This window comes from Halteromyces radiatus (assembly GCF_025201355.1).
Source record: "Halteromyces radiatus strain CBS 162.75 chromosome Unknown BX664scaffold_9, whole genome shotgun sequence".
Taxonomy (NCBI): Eukaryota; Fungi; Mucoromycota; class Mucoromycetes; order Mucorales; family Cunninghamellaceae; genus Halteromyces; species Halteromyces radiatus.
Genome location: NW_026251695.1, coordinates 839,907 through 864,039, shown reverse-complemented (window position 1 = coordinate 864,039; position 24,133 = coordinate 839,907). Strand labels below are relative to the sequence as shown.

General features: G+C 32.0%; 9 protein-coding genes across 9 annotated transcripts; 4 read left to right on the top strand and 5 right to left on the bottom strand.

Annotated features, from left to right (window-relative positions):
* The first annotated feature begins 315 nt into the window (after positions 1 to 315).
* On the top strand, positions 316 to 1,590 carry BX664DRAFT_342217 (uncharacterized protein). The gene is made up of 5 exons (XM_051547105.1): positions 316 to 601; positions 677 to 823; positions 883 to 1,101; positions 1,151 to 1,281; positions 1,367 to 1,590. The coding sequence occupies exons 1-5, from the start codon at positions 422 to 424 to the stop codon at positions 1,548 to 1,550; spliced, it is 861 nt and encodes a 286-aa protein (XP_051396784.1). The 5' UTR covers positions 316 to 421; the 3' UTR covers positions 1,551 to 1,590.
* On the bottom strand, positions 1,591 to 2,988 carry BX664DRAFT_342211 (uncharacterized protein). The gene is made up of 5 exons (XM_051547104.1): positions 2,785 to 2,988; positions 2,676 to 2,703; positions 2,320 to 2,611; positions 2,111 to 2,264; positions 1,591 to 2,045 (listed from the first exon to the last, which is right to left on the bottom strand). The coding sequence occupies exons 1-5, from the start codon at positions 2,872 to 2,874 to the stop codon at positions 1,800 to 1,802; spliced, it is 810 nt and encodes a 269-aa protein (XP_051396783.1). The 5' UTR covers positions 2,875 to 2,988; the 3' UTR covers positions 1,591 to 1,799.
* Positions 2,989 to 4,787: 1,799 nt separating this feature from the next.
* BX664DRAFT_342201 (uncharacterized protein) lies at positions 4,788 to 5,694 on the bottom strand. Its single transcript, XM_051547103.1, has 4 exons — positions 5,460 to 5,694; positions 5,237 to 5,330; positions 5,128 to 5,177; positions 4,788 to 5,069 (listed from the first exon to the last, which is right to left on the bottom strand). The coding sequence occupies exons 1-4, from the start codon at positions 5,551 to 5,553 to the stop codon at positions 4,927 to 4,929; spliced, it is 381 nt and encodes a 126-aa protein (XP_051396782.1). The 5' UTR covers positions 5,554 to 5,694; the 3' UTR covers positions 4,788 to 4,926.
* A 67-nt stretch (positions 5,695 to 5,761) lies between these two features.
* BX664DRAFT_317945 (kinase-like domain-containing protein) lies at positions 5,762 to 8,126 on the top strand (the record flags this gene model as incomplete). The annotated part of the gene is made up of 14 exons (XM_051542777.1): positions 5,762 to 5,825; positions 5,887 to 5,938; positions 6,012 to 6,066; positions 6,133 to 6,171; positions 6,269 to 6,293; positions 6,357 to 6,437; positions 6,497 to 6,546; positions 6,622 to 6,828; positions 6,880 to 7,050; positions 7,131 to 7,161; positions 7,255 to 7,262; positions 7,337 to 7,458; positions 7,532 to 7,773; positions 7,834 to 8,126. 14 exons carry the CDS (start codon positions 5,762 to 5,764, stop codon positions 8,124 to 8,126), a joined length of 1,440 nt encoding a protein of 479 aa, XP_051396781.1.
* Positions 8,127 to 8,444: 318 nt separating this feature from the next.
* BX664DRAFT_380849 (uncharacterized protein) lies at positions 8,445 to 10,017 on the top strand (the record flags this gene model as incomplete). The annotated part of the gene is made up of 3 exons (XM_051548925.1): positions 8,445 to 8,686; positions 8,752 to 9,643; positions 9,717 to 10,017. The coding sequence occupies exons 1-3, from the start codon at positions 8,476 to 8,478 to the stop codon at positions 10,015 to 10,017; spliced, it is 1,404 nt and encodes a 467-aa protein (XP_051396780.1). The 5' UTR covers positions 8,445 to 8,475.
* A 308-nt stretch (positions 10,018 to 10,325) lies between these two features.
* Positions 10,326 to 12,307, bottom strand: BX664DRAFT_303249 (origin recognition complex). The gene is made up of 8 exons (XM_051542472.1): positions 12,199 to 12,307; positions 11,771 to 12,109; positions 11,624 to 11,698; positions 11,236 to 11,569; positions 10,977 to 11,165; positions 10,747 to 10,916; positions 10,579 to 10,689; positions 10,326 to 10,528 (listed from the first exon to the last, which is right to left on the bottom strand). The coding sequence occupies exons 1-8, from the start codon at positions 12,283 to 12,285 to the stop codon at positions 10,370 to 10,372; spliced, it is 1,464 nt and encodes a 487-aa protein (XP_051396779.1). The 5' UTR covers positions 12,286 to 12,307; the 3' UTR covers positions 10,326 to 10,369.
* Positions 12,308 to 12,418: 111 nt separating this feature from the next.
* On the bottom strand, positions 12,419 to 14,288 carry BX664DRAFT_342193 (glycosyl hydrolases family 18-domain-containing protein). Its single transcript, XM_051547102.1, has 5 exons — positions 14,161 to 14,288; positions 13,800 to 14,105; positions 13,324 to 13,731; positions 12,749 to 13,246; positions 12,419 to 12,721 (listed from the first exon to the last, which is right to left on the bottom strand). The coding sequence occupies exons 1-5, from the start codon at positions 14,243 to 14,245 to the stop codon at positions 12,531 to 12,533; spliced, it is 1,488 nt and encodes a 495-aa protein (XP_051396778.1). The 5' UTR covers positions 14,246 to 14,288; the 3' UTR covers positions 12,419 to 12,530.
* A 1,278-nt stretch (positions 14,289 to 15,566) lies between these two features.
* On the top strand, positions 15,567 to 17,961 carry BX664DRAFT_388996 (uncharacterized protein). Its single transcript, XM_051549513.1, has 3 exons — positions 15,567 to 15,920; positions 16,621 to 17,663; positions 17,735 to 17,961. The coding sequence occupies exons 1-3, from the start codon at positions 15,865 to 15,867 to the stop codon at positions 17,932 to 17,934; spliced, it is 1,299 nt and encodes a 432-aa protein (XP_051396777.1). The 5' UTR covers positions 15,567 to 15,864; the 3' UTR covers positions 17,935 to 17,961.
* On the bottom strand, positions 17,962 to 23,493 carry BX664DRAFT_286560 (uncharacterized protein; the record flags this gene model as incomplete). The annotated part of the gene is made up of 21 exons (XM_051541709.1): positions 17,962 to 18,095; positions 18,191 to 18,540; positions 18,619 to 18,752; positions 18,816 to 19,326; positions 19,407 to 19,521; positions 19,599 to 19,679; positions 19,771 to 19,890; positions 19,990 to 20,622; positions 20,692 to 20,863; positions 20,936 to 21,044; positions 21,110 to 21,265; positions 21,348 to 21,561; positions 21,638 to 21,748; positions 21,814 to 21,990; positions 22,068 to 22,108; positions 22,163 to 22,251; positions 22,335 to 22,705; positions 22,770 to 22,902; positions 22,959 to 23,055; positions 23,119 to 23,246; positions 23,326 to 23,493. The coding sequence occupies 21 exons, from the start codon at positions 23,488 to 23,490 to the stop codon at positions 17,998 to 18,000; spliced, it is 4,005 nt and encodes a 1,334-aa protein (XP_051396776.1). The 3' UTR covers positions 17,962 to 17,997.
* Positions 23,494 to 24,133: the final 640 nt, after the last annotated feature.

Below are 24,133 nucleotides of genomic sequence, written 5' to 3'. Positions count from 1 at the left end.
CACAACTCTATTATAACCCCAAGACTTATCTTCAAAGGAGATACAATATATAAAATCAAAATAAATAATCATCATTATACTATCATTGAATAATCTTTTCTTTTTTTATCTTTTTATTTTTCTATCTGGCATGAATGAATATCCCTTTTTTGTAAAATATAAAATATATAAAAAAAAAAAAACGCGGTATTTAAAAATATTATATGGATTCAATGATAATAGTATAATAATGATGATGATCATTGAACATATTCTAGTTGATTTTATAAATCAACTATTTTCTTTCTTTCTTTCTATTCTTTTATAAAATTGAATCTATCATAGTCTCCCAATTGGCCACAAATTAGAAAAGGGACGCGTATTTTAAGGTCCGTGTCTATCTCTTCTTTTTTTTTTTCTCTTTCTTTTTTATAATAATAATATGAATTATTCTTCTGCTGAACATTTGTATGGAGATAATGATAGTATATATTCTAAAGTTGAATTCAGTAAACAACTTGCACAATCCTCTTTACTATCTGATGAACTAATACAACGTTCAGCAAGTCAGTTTGGAATTAGGCCAAATACTTTATTAGATCAAAATATAATGGAAAACGAGGTATACTTTTACTACTCTACCTAAATTTATTATTATACTCATCTTCTTCTTTTTTTTTATATATATAATTGAAAGATCTATCCGTTATCACAGCGACGTCGACCTCTATTGCCTCAACAACAACAACAACAACAACAACGACAACAACGGTCTCTCCGATTACCAACAACAACAACACAAGAAGAAGAAGAAGAAGAACAAGAAGAAGGTCATGATAAGTGGGTAAATTCAATTACTTGTTAAAGAAGAGAAAGAGCCACTTAACGTTATATATATGATAGAAACCACAAGATTTGGATGAACAAAGTGAACTTCAATTCCTTGTACGACATCTTCAACGAGAAAATGAACAATTATTAATGGCCTTACAACGTAGTCATGATGGATTAATCAAGTGTCGCCAAGAAAAAAGATTATTGGAAGATATGTTACAAGATCAACGGAAAATGACTTTGGATAAAGAATTGGAGGATTGTATTTCAGGAACGCCATCCAACGAGGTAAAATAAAATAAAATAAAATGAATAAAATTCTAATATTTATCTATAGTGGAGTAAGCAAGAATTATTGGCTTTAGTGGAACAGGTAGAACAACGACAAAAAAGGGATATACAACATCGAAATGATTTACTATTTCAAAAACAATACTTGATGCTTGCTAATGCAGCACTTGAATCATGGTAAGAGGGGAAATAAATATAATATATATATATATATAAAGATCATGTCAAGATAAAATCTTTTTCTATCTATCTATCTATATAGTGAACAAGAATCATTAGATGTATTACAACAATTAGGTGTTACCAAGGCTGATCCCCCACTTTCTCCATGGTCTAAATGTCGAGCATGTATGTGGACCATCATTGCTGTGAAACGCTTCCAAGCCGGTGTATCATCTTCCTTGGCAAACAGAGTCAATCATGACGATCACTCTTCTTGGCAGTGAAATAGAATAGAATATCTTATATACCCCCCCCTATTTATCTATTTTTTTTTTTTGTCAAAAATAAAATTTTCTTTATTTAGTTTTGTGATGTTGAATGAATAAAGTATTGTACAATAACATAAGGTATAAAAAGAAAAAAAAACTATGTGCAAAAGCTAGACATATATATATATAATATGTAAACTAAGAAAGTAAAGGGAATAAAAAAAAATTGACTATATACTATTGAATAAAAAAAAAGATGGTAGATCAAATAAGAGCTCCATAATGAGGTGGACTTTGGTTTCGTTTGTTGCCAATGGTACGTTGTGGATAATAATGAGATGACCAAGCATTGTATTGTCGAAGTCGACTATCCCCTTCTCCAAGTAGATGATGATGATATAATCGACTACCAATACATGAATTTTGTAATAAACTTTCATGAAGTTCATCTTCTCTTGCTTCCTTTTCTACCATCATCAAAGTAATCAATGTTATTAAAAGAGATCCCATCTATAAATAAAAAAAAAAAAAAGGAATGTCAATCAGATACTTTTTTTTTTTTTGTAATGATATACCTGAAGAATCAAAAATATAAATAATCCAACTAAAAGTCCATGATGCCAAGTTGTACCAAATTGAAGCCAAGCTGATTTACATCCTATAGTAGAAATTTGACAAGTCAAGGGAACAGGTCGATCTTGAGGAGATGCATAACCACAACAATGAAACCTTTTTGAAAAAAGGATTAAAAACTTATTGCTTATCTCGATTTCAATCAACTTACAATTGTTCAATATCCAATAAAAACCATTCATCATGCGTATAAAAAAAGTCCCATATTATCTTGATTTTGGCATCTAACATATGATCTTGAGATTGAATATAAAGCCAACCTAAACTCATCAGTTGACAAAACAGTGCCAAGGCCGTGAAACCACAATATACTTTTAAAAATCCAGCATGTTCTTGATGACTTCCAAAACCTGCCAAGAAGCTCATTAAGCCTACTATACCACCTATTGACAATAATCCCATACTAGTACTTAAACTGACATTGCCTGCGAGAAGATATGCACCTATAGAGAAAGTGTGAGAATCATAAAAAAAATAAATAAATTTTGTTTCATTCTATTTATTTACCACTACAAGCCATGATGAGTCCAAGTACCTAATTTATAATTTTTTTTACAAGGTACAATTAGATCAAAAAAAAAAAGTCTTGGCTTTTTTAATATAATATATAGTTTACCATGATGGATACATGAAAAAGAGCCAAGATTTCACGTAAACCTTGACTACGACGTCTTTGACGTTGATAAGTATTCCCTCTATCAGTCATTTTAGAGAGAGAATATATATATATTTAAATGTAAGAAAAAGGTGGGAAAAAGAAAGAAAGAAAGAAAGAGAAAAAAAAATGAAAAAAAGAAGGTCGGGATATTCTACAGTCAGGGTCAAAGAATTTCTTTTTCTCTAGGTATGACCCAAAAAGGCAATACTGGAGATTGTACACTTTATTCAATAAAAAATGACGGAATTCAAAGAATAAGATGGCGCAAAAATAGGAAATAAAATATCGTAAGGATAGAAAATAAATGACAGAAGAAAAAAATATAATTGTCGCATAATCAAATAGACAATATAAGAAAATAGATATCATGAAAAAAAATGAGCAATCAAAAAAAAAAAAAAGGAAAGAAATCCACCAATTGAGTTCACCAAGTTAACATATAAAAAAAAAAGATAAAAAAAATAAGATAAAAAATGAGTAATACTTATCCAGATAAAAATATTTCACTAGCTTACCATTTAAGTGTAACGAGATCGCCGTAGCGAAAGTAGGATGGCGATAACCATCCCGGAAATTGTTGAATAAAAAAAAAAAAAGGCTGACCGTAACCACGCAAATGCGCATTAGCGACCACGGTCAAGCCCAGAAACAAAAAAGAGGTAGATCAATGGAGAAACAGACAGAGGTGGTTGAGTTATTAAAGGATGCTTGTAAGGAAAAAGATAGGCAAAAAAAAGGAAGACAGACCAAAAAGTAAGCAGGTAGGCCAAAAAGATGAATATAATGTAAAGAAATAAAAAAAAAAGTTAAATCAAAGGGATCCTTTTATAAGAAAATGAATCACTCGTGCAATTATGAACTAATTTTAGTTGATAAAATGATGAGACAAGATGTAAGCGAGTTTTATCTTTTTTTTAAAAAATATTAGCAACATTTCTATCTTTATATCGTATCTAATTCATCATCATTTTTTTTAGTATCTACTTTATTATTTTAGTATCTACTTCATCATTTTTTTTTTTAGTATTAGCAACATTTCTCTCTTTCTATTGTATTTAATTTATCATTGTCTTTTTTAGTATCTACTTCATCATTTTTAGTATCTACTTCATCATTTTTTTTCTTTTTTTTTTTTTTTTAGTGTTAGCAACATTTCTCTCTTTATAATAAAGTTAATTATATAAATGCTCTGCATTAAATTCTATTATTACAATATCCATGTACTAAGTGATACATGATACTGACTTGTTTTTGTCGTGTTTTAGTTTAATTACTAGATTTCTTTTTTTTAGTTGTTCTATTTTAAATGATAGTATGATCGTGCACAGGATACTTATTATTGCCATTTTTTAATTTCCATAGATGTGGTGAATCATCATTATTATATTGATTTATCATGTTGGCTGATAAAAGAGTGTTTTGACATTTTTCAAAGAAAAAAAGAAAAGAAAAAGAAAATGCTGTTCTGTCAGAAGGTAACTAGAATGAAGTATTTTGTATTTTATCAGAAATTTGTACAGTGATTGACGACAATGTTTCATCATCCATCATCCATCCTGTAATCATCCAATATACAATCATCCGTTATCACATATCATCAATCATGAATCATCAATTATGAATCATCAATCAATTGATACCTAAAAAAGAATGGACAACACCCAAAGCTGCTAAAAATATGAAAAGCTTATGTTACTTTTCTTTTGTGTCTTTTATTATTAATAAACAAGTTATCATCAATGTGTTGTGTGTTTTTAATGTACTCTACCGCCATCTCTGGAGCGATATCTGAAAAAGTGGTAATGCGCCATTCATTTTGGGAAAGTACGATATTTTATTTGATAACATCACGAAAAGCATTTTCTTGTGACCCGACAAAAAACCTTGAAAACACTGTATATCAAAAAAAAAAAAAAAAAAAAAAAAAAAAAAAAAAAAACTGTATGATGAAAAGTCATCCAGTTTTAACTTAATATATATAAAAATAAATGAAGAAAAAAATATCGAATGATCTTTTTCTCTTATATATAATGATGATTAATGATGATATCTTTTTTATTGATAAGAAAAAAATAAATAAAATACATAATATATATAATTTTAGATGTAACCATTCACTTTCAAAGTCTTGTTACCATACACAAGAATGTTCCAACTAGTAGCTGCTACCATCAATAATGGTACAGGTTTACATGATAAAATAGCTTTCTTTGCATTTAAAAAAGACCAAGATAAACACCAAGCTAATAATTAAGAAGAAATCAATAAATAGTTCTTTTTTTTTTTTTTTTTTTTTTTTACCTGTTGCAATACCAGCTCCATTTTCACTATCTCCAACATGAGTGACATATCTACAAAGAAAAAGAATGAATATAGGGGGTTGTTGATCGATATTTTTGATTTAAATTACCCTGCTCCTCCATAAATGGCAGTAAATAACAAAGATTGAATGACAGATGGCATACCAGGTGCTTTTCTAGCTGACAGTGGTAAAGTTGCTAATGCTTTTTTTTCATTTCCCGATAAAGGTACAAACGAAAAAAAAAAAAAAAAAAAAAAAAAAAAAAAAAAAAAACATCAATTCATTAGCCTATTTGATTGTCTTTTTTTTTTTTTTTTCTTTTTAGACTTACAAAGTGCTGATAAGCCCCAAATAGAAGTAGGTGTATTAGCTTGATGATCAAGAAATGTCACCGGTGGTTTTTCTGGTGATATTTTATTGGTCATCTTGAAAAAAGTCAAACTTTTATACTGGTGAAAAAAAAAGGAAAAGAAATAATGAAAAAAAGAAAGAAAAGGGAAGGAAAATGGAAGAACAAACTCAAAAAAAAAAAAAAAACTATTGACTGGAAAGACACAGAATTCAAGCACCGCATCTTTTTTTTTCTTTTCTTTTTTTTTTTTTTTCTTCGACCTTTCTTTCTTCTAACCCAGCATGACTTTGAATCCAGTGGTTATAGGTGCAATACGTGGGGCAAAGAAAGAACTAGGTCATCTCGGTAAAAGAAACAAATCTTTAATAATAATAATAATATGTTACCTAACTTTTTTTTTGTCTAGTTGTTCCTGTGATTATTGGTCAAGAAATCACTATTGGTCGCGCAAAAACGAAGTAACTATCTTTATTTTATATTCTTATGTTTTTTATTTATCTCTTCTTTTATTCCCTTCCTTTTATATAATAGTACTATTGTTGTGGATTCTGAATTAGTTAGTCGTACCCATTGTCGAATTTATTTGGTAATGATCTTGACACTTTCTTAAATGATTCAAACTCACGTTTTTTTTTTTCTTTCTCACTCCTAGTTGGCAACTAGTGAAGATCACCATATGGTTTATGTAGAGGTATAAAGTAAAAAAAAAAAATATCATTGTTTTTGGTAATAAAAGAAAAAAATATATTCAACTTTCTTTATATATATATATATATATATTCATATAGGATTTTAGTCGTGGTGGTACTTTTCGTAAGTATAGAAACGTTGAATTTATGCTAGTCAAAAAACTCTAATAAACATAATCTATCTTAGTGAACGGTGTTCGAATTGGCAAAGGGAATCATCGAGCTCTTTATCCTGGATGTATTTTAACTATGGCTTTACCTACTATACGTAAGTTTTTCAAAAAAAAAAAAAATAAAATATATAAGAAATAACCATTACTTTTATAGCATTTTCTTTTATTCGTATGGGAACGGACTGGACAGAAACTACGACAATGGTAAAAAAAAAAAAAAAAAAAATATAAAGTATCTATTTATTTATTATTATCTTTTTTATTTATTTTTATTTATAGAATTTAACTTGTGGACAAGTAAAGATATCTGATGAAATGATCGGTTCTGGCTCTCAATCCAAAGTATATCTTGTTGCTAATGAATTTCCTTGTCGACATCAATTTGTATGTCGTCGTACACGAAAACAAAAATTATTTGGCGGTGATCGACGTTTACATGAATTACAATTGAAGAATGAACTTGAATTATTACAAACATTCCATCATGTAAGTGATTCCAATCATTACAATATAATGTTTACCTTTTTTTTTTGGTAGCCAAATATCATTCAATTGATAGATTATACCATTCATTCTGATAATACTGTCTCAATGTTTTTTCCTTTGGTTTGTGGTGGTTCTCTAGAAGTTTTATTGAAAGGCAGAAATATGTTACTTGCTGAACAACAAGTTCAATTTATTATGTATCAATTATTCTCTGGTACAAAGGTAAGACATTATTTAAAGTTGAAAAGAAAAAAAGGAATGATTATATGGATTTACTAATTCGATTGGCTTTTTATGATTAGTATCTTCATGGTAACCGGATTATTCATCGAGGTATAAAGAAGAAAAAAAGAATGAACTTTTGATCCATATTGATCCTTCTTTTATATATATATATATTATACAATATTGATCGGTTTATTCTAGATCTCAAGGTAAATGATTCAAAAAAGAAAGTCTTAAAATAGGACATTTTGAAATGAATATAAAACCTTACTATTCTATCAAGCCAAGTAATATTCTAGTATACAAGACTGGTCACGCTTACCCACGCATTATCATCACTGATTTTGGATTATCTATTCAAATGGATAAGGAACAATTATGGTCGCATAGTGATGGAACTAAAAGGTAATAATAATTACGCCAAACTTTTCTCTAATCTGTTTCCCTTTTTTTTTTTTTTTTGTATTATTGAAAACAGTTACTTTGCTCCTGAATTGGCAAAAGATGATACTTCTTGTGATCCTTTTGATACCAAAGTAGATTGTTGGAGTCTGGGTTTAATCCTTCATCAATTATTGACACGTTATTTACCTTTTGAACTGGATGCTGAATATAAACAAGAAAGTATCAATGTCGATGATCATGGTTTGTGGAAACTTCAACGACAATGGATTCTATATGGACAAGTGAATATAAATTTACCTTTAATCTCATCTCAAGGTAATGAATAAGAATTACAAATTAAAATAAAAAAAATTCATCTTTTTTTTTTTTTGGTAGCAATATCATTGACGTGTCATTTATTAGAAAAGGAACCAAGTCAAAGATGGTCAAGTCAACAAGCTTTTGAATCCCCTTTTATTCAAGATGGATTGGCCAAACCTTGGTTTCTTGATGCACATAATCGAATGATGGATTCTTTTATGATGGATTCTTCTGTACAAATGGAGGATGATTTGATGATGCCTTCCAAATCACTATTGCCTACACCCAAGGTTTCCATTGCCAATCCAATTCCATTTCCTGGTGATCAAGCACAACGACAAGCATTTTATATGACAATCAATCAATAATTCATTCATATCCCCATAGTGTATATCTATTATTATTATCTCCTATCATCACGTTTAGCATTAGCATAAAATAATCAATCAATAAAAAAAAAAAGTCAAATCAAATCTCTGTTTAAATTCCAAGATCTTGGGAAGGGGTATTTTTCTGAATCATCATTCTGAAAGTATATCTCTGCTGACTTTATTCTTCAGGCTTCACTCACGTAACTGACCAATCAAATCAAATTCCCCACTTCTATATTTTTTTTATATATATATATTCAAAAATGGGTATCTTTTTACTTTTTCATTTCCTTTCTCCTTTTTTTTTTTTTTTTTGTTGATTTTGACAAAAAATAATAATAATACCATGACTACCACACAACAACAATATTTATTGGTCAAAGCAGAAAAAGCTATTTTATCACCTCAACATGCCACTGCACCTACTCAAGTTTTAATTGACCAAACCACTGGCAAGATTATACAAATCGGTCAAGCTATTGACATTCCCAAAGATACCCAAATTCTGACTTTAGATAATGATCAACTTTTGATGCCTGGTCTTGTTGATGCTCATGGTAAAAAAAGAGGAAAAAAATAAAATGAAAGTTATTGTTGTTCATCTTTTTTTTTTTGTGGATAGTCCATTTGAATGAACCTGGACGTACGGAATGGGAAGGATTTGAAACAGGGACCAAAGCTGCAGCTGCTGGAGGGATTACCACGGTGATTGATATGCCTTTGAATGCTATTCCACCTACAACGACACCTGACAATCTGGATATCAAACTGAATGCGGCCAAAGGACAATTACATGTGGATGTTGGTTTCTGGGGTGGCGTGATTCCTGACAATAGTCAACACTTACCTGCGTTACTTGATCGTGGTGTACGTGGATTTAAATGTTTCTTGATCGAATCTGGTGTGGATGAATTCCCATGTGTGAATGAAGAACAAGTTCGTTTAGCCATGGATCAAATGATTCATTCTGATAAGGTGCTTTTATTCCATGCCGAAATGGACTGTGATCATTGTAGCAATAATACAAAAGAATTGGATCCTCGTACGTATAATAGTTTTTTACAATCAAGACCTCAACAATTGGAAACAACCGCCATTGACATGATCATCCGTTTGACACGTGAATATTATGAAAAGGGAACACCTGTCAATACTCATATTGTTCATCTCTCTGCCGCTGATGCTCTGCCTGCCATCCGCCAAGCCAAGAAGGATCATTTACCTCTCACTGTCGAAACTTGCTTCCATTACTTGAATTTTGCCTCTGAAACGATTCAAGACGGTGCTACTCATTTCAAATGTTGTCCTCCTATTCGTGAAGCCAATAACCGGGAAGCCCTTTGGACGGCTCTTTTGGATGGCACTATCGATTATGTCGTCAGTGATCATTCTCCTTGTACTGCTCAACTCAAACGATTGGATACTGGTGATTTCGGACAAGCCTGGGGTGGAATTGCTTCTGTACAATTTGGATTACATATACTTTGGACAGAAGGTCGTCGTCGTGGTGTAACGTAAGTACCAAAAAAAAAAAAAAAAAAAAAGGAATATCAAATGATTTGATCTTTTTTTTTTTTGAATGACTAGACTTCAACAATTGATTCACTGGTTGAGCAAGGTACCAGCGGAACGAACACAATTACATCATCGAAAAGGAGAAATCAAGGTTGGAAATGATGCTGATTTAGTGATCTGGCGTCCTGAAGCTTCATGGAAGGTGGATGTCAAGGATATTCATTTCAAGAATAAATTATCTCCCTATGTCGGTACTACCTTTTATGGTGTGGTGGATCAAACCATTGTTCGTGGTCAAACTGTGTTTGATCGCTCTTCTTCTTCTTCTTCTTCTTTTGCCTCTGTGCCTCTTGGTCAAACTTTATTAGAATAGATTCTTTTTTTTTGTTTTTTGTGATTCGTTTTTCCTTCCCTGTTTGTATTTTGTTTGTGTTTATTGCTTTTTTCAATAAAGAAAAATATGGTTTTCCTTTTTTTTTTTTTTTTGGTAATATCATCTTAAGAATTCATCAACAAATATTTAAAATATTAGTCATCATTTGGATACTATGGTGCTAATGATCAAAGGATCAAAACATCTAATCTACCATCTACTTGTTTCATTGCCCACCATCTGTCATCCCACACCCGTATTATATACTAGATCAAAAAAAAAAAAAAAATACGGATATATATATATATATATGACAAGACATCATTTTTTTTTATTATCATTATATAATACACTAATTAAAATCATAAAGGTATCTTTCCAATTCGAATCGAACACTTTGTGCCACTGCCCGAATAAAATCAAAGCTAACATTACATTTGTACTTGGCCGCATCCAATTTGTCCATACCAGTACATCGTACTAATAATCGTAATGTTGTCAAACTTGTAATCTAAAACAAAGAATATTAAATAATGCTATATATATATATATTTGGTTTACCTGAAGTTGAATATCAATACTATCTTCCAATTCATCATCAATAATACTATAAAAGATGGCCAACATACGTTCAATCGGGAATGCTTTGGGACCAAGTAATTGTTGTCGCATCTAATAATAGATGATCATTATTAGAGATTGTCATCCTTCTATATATATTTTGTTTACCTTGCCACCAGTTTGTTCAGCTTTGCCTTTTCGAGTACCACCACCTTTTCTTTTCGATCGTTCTTCTGGTCCTTTGGCAAAGTAACGCATATCAAATCGAGGAGGATTATAACTTGCCAAATAACATGCCAATAATAAGAATTTTGTATAATAAGGAAGATCAAAATCACCTAACCATATCAAACTTATAAGTATCATCCAAATTTTTTTTATTTATTTATTTATTTTACCTTTTCCTGTTGATCTTGTATGAGATAAAAAAGCACCTACTCTTTTATTTTCATCTAATTCTTGATCCAATTGTTGTGTTTCTTTACTCCATTCCGCACTTGAGATTTCACGTAAATACAATTTGTCTGTGGCTTCGGCAAAATAAGGTTGTGCATGCTTGAATAATTTGGCTGTTTCATGTATTCCCACTAACATACACATATAATATAAAATTGAGTTCATAATAATGAGTTGATTGAGTTGGGAGAGGGAAATTACCTGTGCCTTCTTGAATTGGTTTGAGATACAAAGGGAATAATAAGGCAGCAAAGTAACGTAATTCATTCAAATCTTTACAATTATGATTAAAGATAGAATAAATCAATTCAATATATTTGATAAAAAAATCATCATCCAATTCCGTCATTTTGTTATCATCTTGTATTTGTACTTGTCTTTCTACAGTAGCAAAGTCCAATAATAAAATCTGTAACGTATCTTCTTTGGTGTAATCAGGAAATCGGATATACATCGGTTCATATGAGCCACCTTTCATACGGAATTTTTCAAATACAATAGTACTAATCAGTAAAACACATACATTCCGTTGTGTCTAACAGGGTACATCATTAGTAAAAAAAAAAAATTATATTATAATCACACTTACGATTTCAGAAAGACGTAATAACACCGGTAGAATGGAAGGAGGCATATCTCGTAACCGTTCAGCGCGATCCAACACCTTTCAGTCCAAAAATAAATAAATAAATAAATGACGATTCTCCATTATTGGACTTTTTTATTTTTGACTTACTAAATAGATAGTTTCCTTTTGTCCTAGTTGAATCCTGTCGTCATTGGCTTTACCAGAATTGGTTGGAACAGTGACACCTTGTTGAATGATTTTGACAAACTGATGAATAGATTCAGCTTTACAAATGTTGGAGAATTGATTATCGATCCCAGGTGTCCAGCCACACCATTGATTCAAAGCACGTTCAAAGATCATACGTGGAGTATAGTTTTCAACACAATGGACATACGCATAGTGAGTGGAGGGTAAATGAGATGCTAATACGGAACGAACAACGCAGGTCTTTCCCGATGATGAATGTCCATAGACAAATATACTCGGTACCACTGTATCTGTTGGCTAAAAAAAAAAAAAAAGAAAAGAGAAGGAACATGAATCTTATTGTTCCTAAGAACATTGTGATTTGATCTTTCCTTTTTTTTTTTTACATTGCCCATTAATGAAACAAGTTTTTGGATCTGTTTGGATCTACCAGGGAATCGTTGTTCAAGTGAAGCAATAGACGGTGATTGCATCGTGATAAAACTTGAATCTATGTATAAAAAAAGAAAGAGAGGAGGAAAAAAAAAAAAAGATGACAGTTAAGCTTTTTTTTTTCAGTTCACAACCGCTGACCCTGAAATCACCTTCCCCCTTGTTTTTTTTGTGATGAGGTACAACATACAGAATTGATTTATTAATCAAAATATATTGTATAAATAAACATAAAGTAAAAGTAAGTGTAATACTAACTAGTTAAACTACAACTTAGGATTGTTAGTTAACAACTACCAGTAGAAGTCCAAACACCAGTAGAACCACCGGGAGTGTCACCTTGAGTCCACCAAGCAGCCTTCCATATCTTACCGTTGTAAGTAACTTGATCACCAGCAACATAAACAGTAGCGCTATCCCAAGCCTTGATAGAACCACAACCACCTGATGATGTAGGGGAAGAAGTAGGAGCAGAGGAAGTAGGTTTAACACTAGTAGCAGAGGAAGTAGGTTTAACACTAGTAGCAGAGGAAGTAGGCTTGACACTAGTAGTAGCAGATGTTGCGGAAGTAACAGTACCACCATTACCACCACCACTAGAACCTGTCAAAATCTTAGCAACAACATTCAATAATTCACCATTATCTTCATCCACAGACCAAACCATCAAACCACCCAAGTTCTTGCTAAGTGCATAATCTGTTTTAATACCAACAGAAGTAGGATCATCATAAGAAATGAAATCTTTGGTAGTAGGATTGAATAACCATGGTGTTTGAGTAATGTTGTCCCAGTTACGAATCCAAGGAGAAGCAGCAGTGGTAGGAGTGGTAAGTACACCTTGAGATCGCAAGTTAGCATAACGCCATACACCAGAAACACCACCAGGGTCCTTGGAACAATAAGGATCTTGCCAATAAGCATCATTAGAATCACCAGAAGGAGGATTACCAGCATTTTGAGGTTGATATTGATTTGTTTTTGACATGTCAACAGTAGCAGCTAAAAAAAAAAAAAAAAAAAAAAAAAAAAGTATATTTACATCATCAAATCAAAATCAATTATTTTTTTTAACTTACTTGCAGATCGTCCATAAAAGGCAACACCAGGAATAATTTTACTTGCAGGTACACCAGCAGACATCCAATTATTAATGGAGGACACAAAACTATCAGCATCACCCAATCCAGGTTCAAAGTTGAATGGTGCATTAGGACCAGAAGTGGAGTTCCAGGCACCATTGATATCATAAGTCATCAAATTGAATCGATCAATCACTTTGACATAATCAGATACATCTGTCATATAACCACCAGGTACCTTGAATGTACGTACATGGCAAGCAATGGAGATTTCCTTGGATCCAGCAGGGAAACTACTATCAAGAGCAGCACGCAATTCTTGAAGTAAAGTCAAATAATTTTTAGCATCATTTTGAAGATCCACAACATTACATCCAGCACCTTGAGAACCAGGATATTCCCAATCTAAATTTTTAATTAATAATATAAATGATCAGCAAATGATGATGATGATTATTTTTTTTTTTTTTTACCCAAATCAATGCCATCCAAATTATATTTCTTGATTTCACCAATATTCCAATTGATGAAGGTTTGACGTTGAGAAGCATCAGCAGCCACAGTACTATAAGTCAAACAACCGGACCAACCACCTACAGAAAGAAGGACTTTGGCATTTTTAGCATGAGCAGCAGATACTAATTGAGGTAATTGTGTTTCCACTTGTTGAGGATCGGTATAAGTGGGCGTCGCACCACTGATCAAAATGGCAAATGCATAATTAATATGGGTGTACTTGCTAAAATCAATTTGAGATACAGGATACTTTGCATAAAGCCCTAATAATAGTAAAAGTTGTCAATCATGGATAAAATAGAATGATAATAAACTTACAGTTAGGAAAATAACCTACAAGTGATTGAGCAGCAAGAGCAGAAGAGGCTGAGAAAAGAAGACTTCCCAAGAGTGCAAATTTCATATTTTTTTTTTTAATTGAAAAAAAAAGGAAAGGAAGGTTTCTTGATGATTAAAAGATATGAATAAAGAAGAAAAAGAAATGGAATGAAAAAAAAATGGATGATTTTATATATAAAAAAAAGACATTGACACTCCGAACTCCTTTGAAATCCACTACTTTTTTTTTACATAAGCCTTTCCATTTCTGTGATCATAAATGAACCATAACATTCATCTCATCATATGATTTAACATCATCATGTCATCCATCTTTCTTGTAATGAAAAAAGAAAATATCAACTTACTCTCTCTCTCTATCTATCTATCTATCTTAGTCCGGTTATTAATCATTACTTGTCAAATGTCATACCATGTTTGTTTGTTTATATAAACAAGTATTAAATGAATGATTATTAAAATAAGATTATATTGATTGAGTATTAAAATGATGATTATCCAACCTGATTATGTAAAAAAAAAAAAAAAAGTGAGTGAAGGAGAGTTCAAAGAAGAAAAAAAAAAAAGATAAAACATCACACACACACACATATATATAATCATTCCCACATGATCTATATTCATTTTAATGTACCTGAAAACTACTTGATAATCATACTATCACAAAACCCTTTCCACAGTAAAGAAAAATAAGGGTCATTTAAATTTCTCACTTTGGTCAGGTTCCCTTCATTTTTTTTTTTTTTTTGTATAAGGGAATCATCACCAATTTAAGGGTAGGTCTCACTTGTGTTCACGTGGGACAATTTTGATCCTTCATTTTTGTATCTTCTCCAACTCTTTGATATTTTTTACTCACACAAATGATTGGATTGTTTAAGACAAAACTTGATATCAGTGAGTCATCATCTATTTTTATTGTTCTCTTCATAAAAGAAAAAAAAAGTATTTGCTTTGTAATTGTTGGATACATTCCGAGGATGCCATGGGGTCTAGATAAGAAAACGAAGAACCCAAAATTTTCTTATGAAATAGTCTGGATGAATGTTCCTGAATTTTTTTTTTTAATGATTGAGTAATATAAACCTCTTTTAATGATCGAAATAATATTGTCCTACACTTCCATTATATGATCGCATATCGTACAAAATAACTATTTTCTTGTAATCAATGTAACCTTGAGGAAGTCACCCAATCTTTTTTAGACATCATCATGAATATATATATATAAAAAAAGAAATGATGATTCGTATCATCGAATGATGTAATCAAATTTATTACGTGATAATAGTATATGATTTTTTTTTTAACTTGGATCATCATAGTAAATATGATTGCGCTATAATGTGGGGTCCAGGCGGAGTTTCATTCACGTATTACCAATGCGTGATTTTTCCTTTCTTGCCTCTGTTTCCCTTTTCAGTTTTCTCCATTCGTTTGCAAAAAGGTATGAATTCTTTCATGCATCCATCCATCCATCCATCCATCCATTTAAATCATTTACTATTATCTCCTTGTTTTTAATGCTAAATACAACAATATCAATTTTACAATATATATTCACCCCACGTCATTCATAAATATATACAACGTATTCAACGATAGACGAATTAACATGCTTTTCTTTTTTTTTTCATATATATATCATTGATTGATGAATAATAGTTTGTTTTTTTTTTTATCATGCAAATTTTTGTCAAGACTCTTACTGGCAAGACCATCACTCTTGAAGTGGAAAGGTAATTGAAAGAAAAAAGACACCATCATGTAACTTATCTAATCAATTAAATAAACCTTCATGTAACAGCTCCGACTCCATCGACAATGTCAAGCAAAAGATCCAAGACAAGGAAGGTATTCCTCCTGATCAACAACGATTAATTTTCGCTGGCAAACAATTAGAAGATGGTCGTACTTTATCTGATTACAACATTCAAAAGGAATCTACTCTTCACCTGGTACTTCGTCTTCGTGGTGGTATTATTGAACCTTCCTTGAAGGCTTTGGCCTCCAAATACAACTGTGAAAAGATGATTTGTCGCAAGTGTTATGCTCGTCTTCCTCCTCGTGCTACCAACTGTCGTAAGCGAAAGTGTGGTCATTCCAATCAACTCCGTATCAAGAAGAAACTCAAATAAATCTTGTATCAACCCTCTCTCTTTTTTTTTATCCTTCTCCCTATATTTCTTTACTTACATAGTTTAACTTGTGTATATAACTTGATTATCTTTTGACAATAAAAAAAATATACTTTTTTTTATCTTTTATCAACCCTGTCTCTAATAGAACTTAATGCTTTTTTGATCCTGGTACTTGAAAACTTGAACATCCGATTCGCTTTTTCCCTTTTTTTTTTATTATTTTCTTTTTTCTTTCTTACATTATGGTGACCTTGATTCGATCAACACACTTAAGCATCCCATCTTTTACAACCTTTAGACGACAACAAAGATCTTTATGGACACGAGTGAGTAGTGGAAATTCAACATTGAAATCATGTATAGATGATTGTTTCACACAACAACAACAACAACAACAACAACAACAACCGAGTATTTGTTTTGCCTTGTTTTCCAAATCATTTGCCAGTCAAGAATACAATGATGCTATCAAATATCTCAATAAACAATTCCCCAAAACAACAAGTGTCATGGGTTGTGTGGTAGATCGTACTGCTAGTGATCATCCTCAAGGTCATGGCATTAGTCTTTTGTTCGGATACAATGAACATATTCAACCATTCCAAGTACAGGATTCACCACAACGACATAAAGCACGCAGTATCTCTGTAGGACGATGGGGTCAAGTCTATGATTTCGATCGGTTCAAATATCAAGACAATAGTTTGGATACCATGGGATGGTTATCATTCGACACGATCAGTCAACCACCTCAACAGCATGTGGATGTTTTTTTAGCTGGATCTCAACCACCTTCATTTATATTGATGGCAAGTGATCATGAACCTGATCAAGTTTTGACATCGTTGGATACCACGTACCCTGACACTCCTAAATATGGCATTCTTGGTGCATCCACTCCTTTTTTGACCGGTTCACCTTATACCATGTTTTATCAAGATCGTATCATGGAAGCAGGGATGATTGGTTTTGCCTCTTATTCTTCTTCTTCTTCTTCTTCTTCTTCTTTGGTTCATTATCCTTGTTTGGAACCTTTGGGTTCTTCTTTACAAATCACTCGAGCACGTGGCAATATTATTTTGGATTTGGATGATCAAGGTGCCACTCGATTATTATTACAATTGATCAATCAAGTCAATGTTTCCAAAGATGAAGCTTTTTATTTGGGTATCTATCAAGATGATGAAAATATGACGGTGGCTCGTATCACAAGTGGTGATCCAGGACGTGGTAATATGGCCGTCGATACAACTTTGGATTTACAACAAGGTCAACGTGTACAATTCATGAAAACCAATAAATCTCACTTGACTCCTCAACAACTTTTAACTGGTACTCAAGGTAATATATATATTCAATCTTATAAGAGTTGACTCATCCATCATTGCTTTTTTTCTTTTTTTTGGTCAAAGATCATACTATGGTATTTGGTGTAGTGGATTTGGATCATACTATCGATACAGTCATGCCATTGAAAGAATCTATGACAACAACAACAACAACAAATACATTTGGTGCTACCAGTGAAAATGGGATGATTGTGGGAAATCCTGGCAGGCCAAGTCAATTACATCAAGTTCCTTTTTCCTTTGCCACTATAGATCATATTTGATGAATTAGAATAAACATAGATAAGATAGTATTTATTGCATATATAATAAAACAAAAAAAAAGTTCAAACATTGAAACTCATAACGAGATCTTTAGCGAGTAACTTGACACAACGGTTAGAAGGCCATTGGAATTGTAATTGTTCAGATGCGTTGGTAAGATCTAATGAAACAAAAACAAGATATATTTCAATGTAAAAAAAAAAAAAAAAAAAAAAAAAAAAAAAAAAAAAAAAGAGATTGTAAAATTGGACTTACTATTATCATTGGATTCAGGTAATGCAAAAGAAAAGACTTTGTAAGGTTTCTGAGCACCAGCAGAAGAAGAAGAAGGTGATGATTTTGGATCACGGATATGAGATAAACCACTTGTAAACATACCAAATAAACTGAGTTGAGCATACCATACACGTACGGTTTGATCGGTTAAGGAACCTGTGGCTATCCATTTGGCATCCGGAGAAAATTTGACCACATTCACAGGACCGGTATGACCTTCCAAGACCACTGATCGCGTTGCTGTTTGTAAATCATATACAATGGCTGCTCCTTCTAAAGTACCCACCACCAATTTTTGTGCATGACTACTAAAATCTACCGATGGATAACTAGGAAATACAAATCAAAAAAAAAAAAATAATAAATAAATAAATAAAAAAAAATAAAAAATAAAAAAAAAAACTTACATTCGAACCAAATCATGAAGGGTAGAAGTGGCAGTCGCAAGTACAGATTCACGCATATGAGGAATATTGGGATTCAGAGTTTTGACTACAGCTTCCATGACACGATAAACATGACCATATAATAACATTGGATTCTATAAAAAAAAAAAAAGAGAGATGATATATAGAGAATTCTTTCATTTTTTTTTTTTTTTTACCTTGCGTATAAAGGAAGAAATCATTCTCAAACAAGCTAAACGATGATTAATATTCTTGGCATGAATAGTATCATAAGTCAAGGTACCAATGACCAAAGGCATATGATTGTTTTGAGCAATAGTGAAGATGGCATTTTTGGCTCCTTGACGAATCATTGCTTGTTGTTGTTGTTGAGTGATTGTTGTACGTAAAGATGGTGAACGGCTGTTGGCATAAGTAATCAAAGTACGAAGTACATTGGATGCATTGATATATGTTTCCCAAATACTAAAGCCTTGACTAAGTAATTCCATAGAAGATAAAATTCTTGTCAACGTTGTTGGATCAATAGATGACATACCACTTGATTCTGTTGTTAGTGTTGATGTTTCTGGTGCAGTTGTTGTGGTTATAGTTGTTGTTGCTGAAGAGGCTTCTTGATGTACTTGTTCTTCTTGTTCCATCATCAAATCTTCCACGTTGTTATCAGATAAAAGTAATGTCAAACTTAATGCAGTAGATTTTCGTACACTACATTGATTTTTTTTTAAAAACAATGATTAGTTCTTTGTATACATGATATGTCTCTCATTTTTTTTTATTTGTTTTACGTATCATCCAGCATCTGGGGTTGATCACAGCCAATAATCCCAAGGAGAATCGTAGCTCTTGTCATCATTTGAGTTTCCATCTCCTCATCAGAAGATGATGAACTTGAGGCAGGTACTATACATAGAATGAAAGAGTATAAGAATAATCATCAGAAAGAATATAATAAAAAAAAAAAAAAGGATTGGACTTACGATATTTTTTCCAATAATGAATGAGTGAATGTAATTCGGTTGCATCCAGTGCCATAATCGCCATTGAGAAGATCGTCCGTGCTTAAAAAAGAACAAGGGAAAAAAAAAAAGAAGAATCAGTTTCATTCAAAAGTTCCCTTTTTGTTCTCTCTCTTCTTTGGTAACTCATTACCTTTTGGATCTTGCCAATACTTGCTCAAAAAAGGTAAAGAAGGAGGACAATAATTCTCTCCTACCTTATGACGTAAATCCTTGCCATAATCCATCATATTATCGCATATCATTGGATTTTCTACTTGTTTTGTAAAAATTTTTTTAAATCAGCATAATAATAATTGGTTTCCTAAACTCTTCCTTCCCTTTTTTTCTATGTAAAGATAATTTCACTTACCTTCAACTTGAGATAAAAGAGCAATAGAAAGTAGTCGAGAGGCAGTCAAAGTAGAAGAAAGTGTCCAAGGTTGACGATCATTTTGACTAGGTGCTACTAAAGAGAGATAACCATTGGCTCCACGAATACCATAACTGATCCCATGAGCTGAAGGATGAAATTCATCATTATTGTTCATACTAGGGGAGACAAGGACAGACATCACGGCCGACACCAATTCCCGTTTCTTGATGCGCTGCTGATCTTTATTGTTGAATGTTCTTTTTTTACCATCACTGTTGCTGAGAAGATCATCACTATGATCACGTTGAGTTGTTTGCTGAGAAGATGAGAATATATTATTATTGCTTGCGGTGATGGTATCCATATCGTCGTCATGTTTAGTGTCAAGTGGATCGGTCAAGTCGGGACCAAATGTGGAGGAAGTGGAAGTGGAAAGTGAAGGAAAGGCAGAAGTAGACAATGAAATCATAGGTTGAGGTCGTGTTGCCGTTGAGGATGATGAACCATCCAAGGAGTGGCCGGTGTATGCGTTGGGAGGTAATGTTGATTGTGACGAGTCCAACAAGTCATATACCAGGCGTCGTATATTGAATATAAAGACTTGAGCAAATAATGTATCAGTATAAAGATCTATTTTCAAAAAAAAGAATAATCGTTAGTTTATAAAAAATAAAATAAAAAAAACAATCATCATCTTGCCTTGACTTTGGGAGAGAATGGATCTAGTATGTACAGTGTGATTTGTATTGGGATTGGATTTTCTTGAGGAAGAAGCGGATTGTACAATCCTATTACATGGCCATCTATCATCCGCCATCACTTGTTTTGAGGTTGTTCCATGAAGTACTCGATCTAAATGTCCTGCTTGTAACTGTAATGTAAAAAAAGAAAGTATTATGAGATAATGTCCATCTAGCATTGTTATCATATTTTATTGGCTCACCTGCCATACAAATACAACACCATCCGTGTATCCAAACAAAACATAATCTTCTGAAGGTCGCCATTGAATTTGAGTCAAAGGATAAGTATAACCAGGGATAATATACAAACTAAAGATAGAAGGAAATAGTTAGTTTTTTTTTTTTTCTTTTTCTTCAGAAATGTAACAATATACCAAGTCATGGAATCCACCGATATCAAAGCCAAGGAATGATCATGAGCAATAGATACTACACAACCTCTGACCCTAGAATCCTTTTGTTCAGCAGGTTCAACAAATGATTGTACCGGAGATGCATGCACAGTAAAAGAAGCCACAAATTTTCCATTTCTAAATATATATATATATATATATATATATAAATTAAAAGTGAATAGGTTGATATGGATTGTCCTTTTTTTTTCTCACTTACATCAAATTCCAAATCTTGACACAACCATCACGACCACCGGATAATAGATATTTTTGTTCAGAACTATGATGTTCAGGAACAAGCAAACATGTCACTTTGCCATGATGCGCTTTTTCAAATATCCTCGTATCTTGTCGATTGTAAAAGTGATCAGATAATTGATTTAGATGTAGTAAAGCCATTGTTAATGGGACCACACAAATTGTACCGTTCTCTATAGATAGAGAATTGTGAAGTGAGTTTATGATTAGTGTATTTAAATCTTTTTTTTTTTATTCTTTTATCTTTACCGTATCCTATTGCCAAATGATTACTGCTGACTGGAATGGTACTAGTGATGGAATTGTGTGGTTGTTGTACAGTGGGTGATTGCATTGGCCATATATCCATAAATGATATCTCTGTCATATAGTTAAACATCTTGATCAGTTTTAAGGATAAGCGTATTCTTCTTTTTTTTTTTTACCTTTGCTTCTTGAGATATTGTTATTTTGAGGATCAGACACAAGTGATTCCATGGAAAAAGAAGAAACACCATTGGATCGATTGAAAAAAGTAAGAATCATTGGTGTATTGTTTTCATTGTCATCTTGAGATTGGCATAAAGTAGAAACACATCCATCAAAACGAGAAACAGTAGAGTCTATGGAAAGAAAAGAAAAAAAAAAGGATATCATGAGGATCTTTTTCTTTTTTTTTTTTTTAATTGTTGGACTTTACGGTTTTCATTAGGGAAAGAATAAGTTGTTGATAATGTTGCACTAGGAAATAAGACAAGTCAATCTTTATCTGATTTTTTCAATCATCAAGCCTACCTGTAATAAAGCTGAGAATCCTTGGATACTACAGTCCCATTGGGTACACCTTGAGGGGAATGCAATCTGTAATCAAAAACAGTACCATCCTATATATATATATATATATATATATATATATAAAATAATGATGTTACAAATAATTGGTTTAACGATATCATTTTTTTCTTACCAAAGTCCAAAGTACCAATCGATCATGACCAACCCATTCACCGCCTACCCATTCTACTTGTTCTTCTGATAATGATGCTGGGAGTGTAAAATGTGGAATGAAATCATTTTCGCCGTTCAAGGTGAATACAATAGCACTTTTGCGAGTAATCATAAGGAAGAGACCGGTGAAAGGATGGGAAATCAAATTTATTACACTATCCAATAAAGCATCCTTTAACATTGTCGTTGCATTATCTTGATTTGAAGAAGAAGAAGGTTGATTTTTGATAAATTTCTTTTCCTTGTATAAAGCCACATTCTTGATATCCATATCCCAAATATCTAATTGCCCAGTCATTGTTGCCGTCATTAATCGAATCCTTTTCTCATCTAAAAAATATATAATAGGTTGAGATGATAGTTTGATTTTTTTTTTTTTTTAATTTTATTTTACATGGATCATAAAAACTTGTGCAAGTGACCCAATTAGTATGTCCACCCCAAACACGCACCACTTCTAATGTAGTAGTATTCAAAATACAAATTTCATTGGATTGACCACAACAAAAGATATAATGATTTGATAACTAAAAAAAAGAGAGAGAAAAATGAGAACTACAATAATAGCTGATAAAGGACTTACAGTATCAAAAACTTTGAGTTGAGTAGGACAACCAAAAAAACCATGAGGATTGACTACTTGACAACGACCATCCGTAGTATCCCATCGAGCTATTTCACTATATTAACATAAAGTTTGAATTCATGGACGGTAATAAAAAGATCATTATTTTTTTTTTTACCCAGTTTCATCGGCACTAACCAAAATATCTTGGTTACCATTGTTGTTTGTTGCATAAGGGGTATCAGTGGAGTTGAATATATACAAGGCAGTAATGGCTGCTTTATGTCCAGTCAATAAATATTTATGCTAGTTTTCTCGTAAAAGAATAAGAATAATAATGTGAATTTAATGTTTAATTTTTCTTTTCTTCTTTTTGTTATCTCACCCGTAATGAAGATGTCTGTTTGTCAAGAGTATAGACCCAGATATGTCCGTCTTTTTGTCCAGCGTAAACGTGAGCATGATGATAGAGTAATGTGGTGGTAGTAGTATTGACATTGGTGTATTGATGCCATGAGACTAATGGTAAATATAAAGAAGCCGAGGCCATACCATATGAATGGTTGAAAAGAAGGGAAAAAAAAAAAAAAAAAAAAAAAAAAAAAAAAAAAAAAAAGAGGGAACCAAAAAAAATTGAATGAAATTGCGCGTTCAAATCCCAGCACAAGCAGTAATTATTAAATATTCCTTTATTATGAAACAATACTGATGATTTTTATCAAAGTTGATAAATTGATATAAAAAAATATACATATTGAATTGATAGGTTTTATTGATTTTTATTCTTTTTATATAAAAAAGAAAACAAGGAAATTGAAGCATGGAGACAGAATATTACGAAGTGCACAAATAAAAAAAAATTGATCAATCAACGGGGGGACGCAATACAAAGAATACACTACACTAAGAAAAGAAAAAAGGATTGGAAACCAAAGCTGTGATCATGTTGTCCTACTTCACTGATTTGAGATATGGACTTGGAGCTAGGATTGATACAGGAACGAAAGGGGACATGACTTGAGCAAAACAAGAATCCAATTCTTTATCCTTTTAATATGATCCGAAATGTACCTAAGTTTGGCTTTCCGTTTCATTTGATAAATTTGATTCATTGCCATAGCTTACATCTAAAAAAAAAAAAATCATCAAATATATCGATGATGTCGTCACTAGTCGTTATTATTCTATATGAT

Coding starts and splice junctions, on each gene's coding strand:
- BX664DRAFT_342217 (XM_051547105.1), top strand. CDS start 422: ATGAATTATTCTTCTGCTGAACATTTGTATGGAGATAATGATAGTATA. Junction 602..676: donor AAAATATAATGGAAAACGAG/GTATACTTTTAC, acceptor TATAATTGAAAG/ATCTATCCGTTATCACAGCG. Junction 824..882: donor AAGAAGGTCATGATAAGTGG/GTAAATTCAATT, acceptor TATATATGATAG/AAACCACAAGATTTGGATGA.
- BX664DRAFT_342211 (XM_051547104.1), bottom strand. CDS start 2,874: ATGACTGATAGAGGGAATACTTATCAACGTCAAAGACGTCGTAGTCAA. Junction 2,704..2,784: donor TTTTTCATGTATCCATCATG/GTAAACTATATA, acceptor ATTATAAATTAG/GTACTTGGACTCATCATGGC. Junction 2,612..2,675: donor ACTCATCATGGCTTGTAGTG/GTAAATAAATAG, acceptor CTTTCTCTATAG/GTGCATATCTTCTCGCAGGC.
- BX664DRAFT_342201 (XM_051547103.1), bottom strand. CDS start 5,553: ATGACCAATAAAATATCACCAGAAAAACCACCGGTGACATTTCTTGAT. Junction 5,178..5,236: donor GCCATTTATGGAGGAGCAGG/GTAATTTAAATC, acceptor TTTTCTTTGTAG/ATATGTCACTCATGTTGGAG. Junction 5,070..5,127: donor TGGAGCTGGTATTGCAACAG/GTAAAAAAAAAA, acceptor CTTAATTATTAG/CTTGGTGTTTATCTTGGTCT.
- BX664DRAFT_303249 (XM_051542472.1), bottom strand. CDS start 12,285: ATGCAATCACCGTCTATTGCTTCACTTGAACAACGATTCCCTGGTAGA. Junction 12,110..12,198: donor TTGTTTCATTAATGGGCAAT/GTAAAAAAAAAA, acceptor TTTTTTTTTTAG/CCAACAGATACAGTGGTACC. Junction 10,529..10,578: donor GTATTGATATTCAACTTCAG/GTAAACCAAATA, acceptor TCTTTGTTTTAG/ATTACAAGTTTGACAACATT.
- BX664DRAFT_342193 (XM_051547102.1), bottom strand. CDS start 14,245: ATGAAATTTGCACTCTTGGGAAGTCTTCTTTTCTCAGCCTCTTCTGCT. Junction 13,732..13,799: donor TTTGGATGGCATTGATTTGG/GTAAAAAAAAAA, acceptor TTAAAAATTTAG/ATTGGGAATATCCTGGTTCT. Junction 13,247..13,323: donor CTTTTATGGACGATCTGCAA/GTAAGTTAAAAA, acceptor TTTTTTTTTTAG/CTGCTACTGTTGACATGTCA.
- BX664DRAFT_388996 (XM_051549513.1), top strand. CDS start 15,865: ATGCAAATTTTTGTCAAGACTCTTACTGGCAAGACCATCACTCTTGAA. Junction 15,921..16,620: donor ATCACTCTTGAAGTGGAAAG/GTAATTGAAAGA, acceptor TACAACCTTTAG/ACGACAACAAAGATCTTTAT. Junction 17,664..17,734: donor ACTTTTAACTGGTACTCAAG/GTAATATATATA, acceptor TTTTGGTCAAAG/ATCATACTATGGTATTTGGT.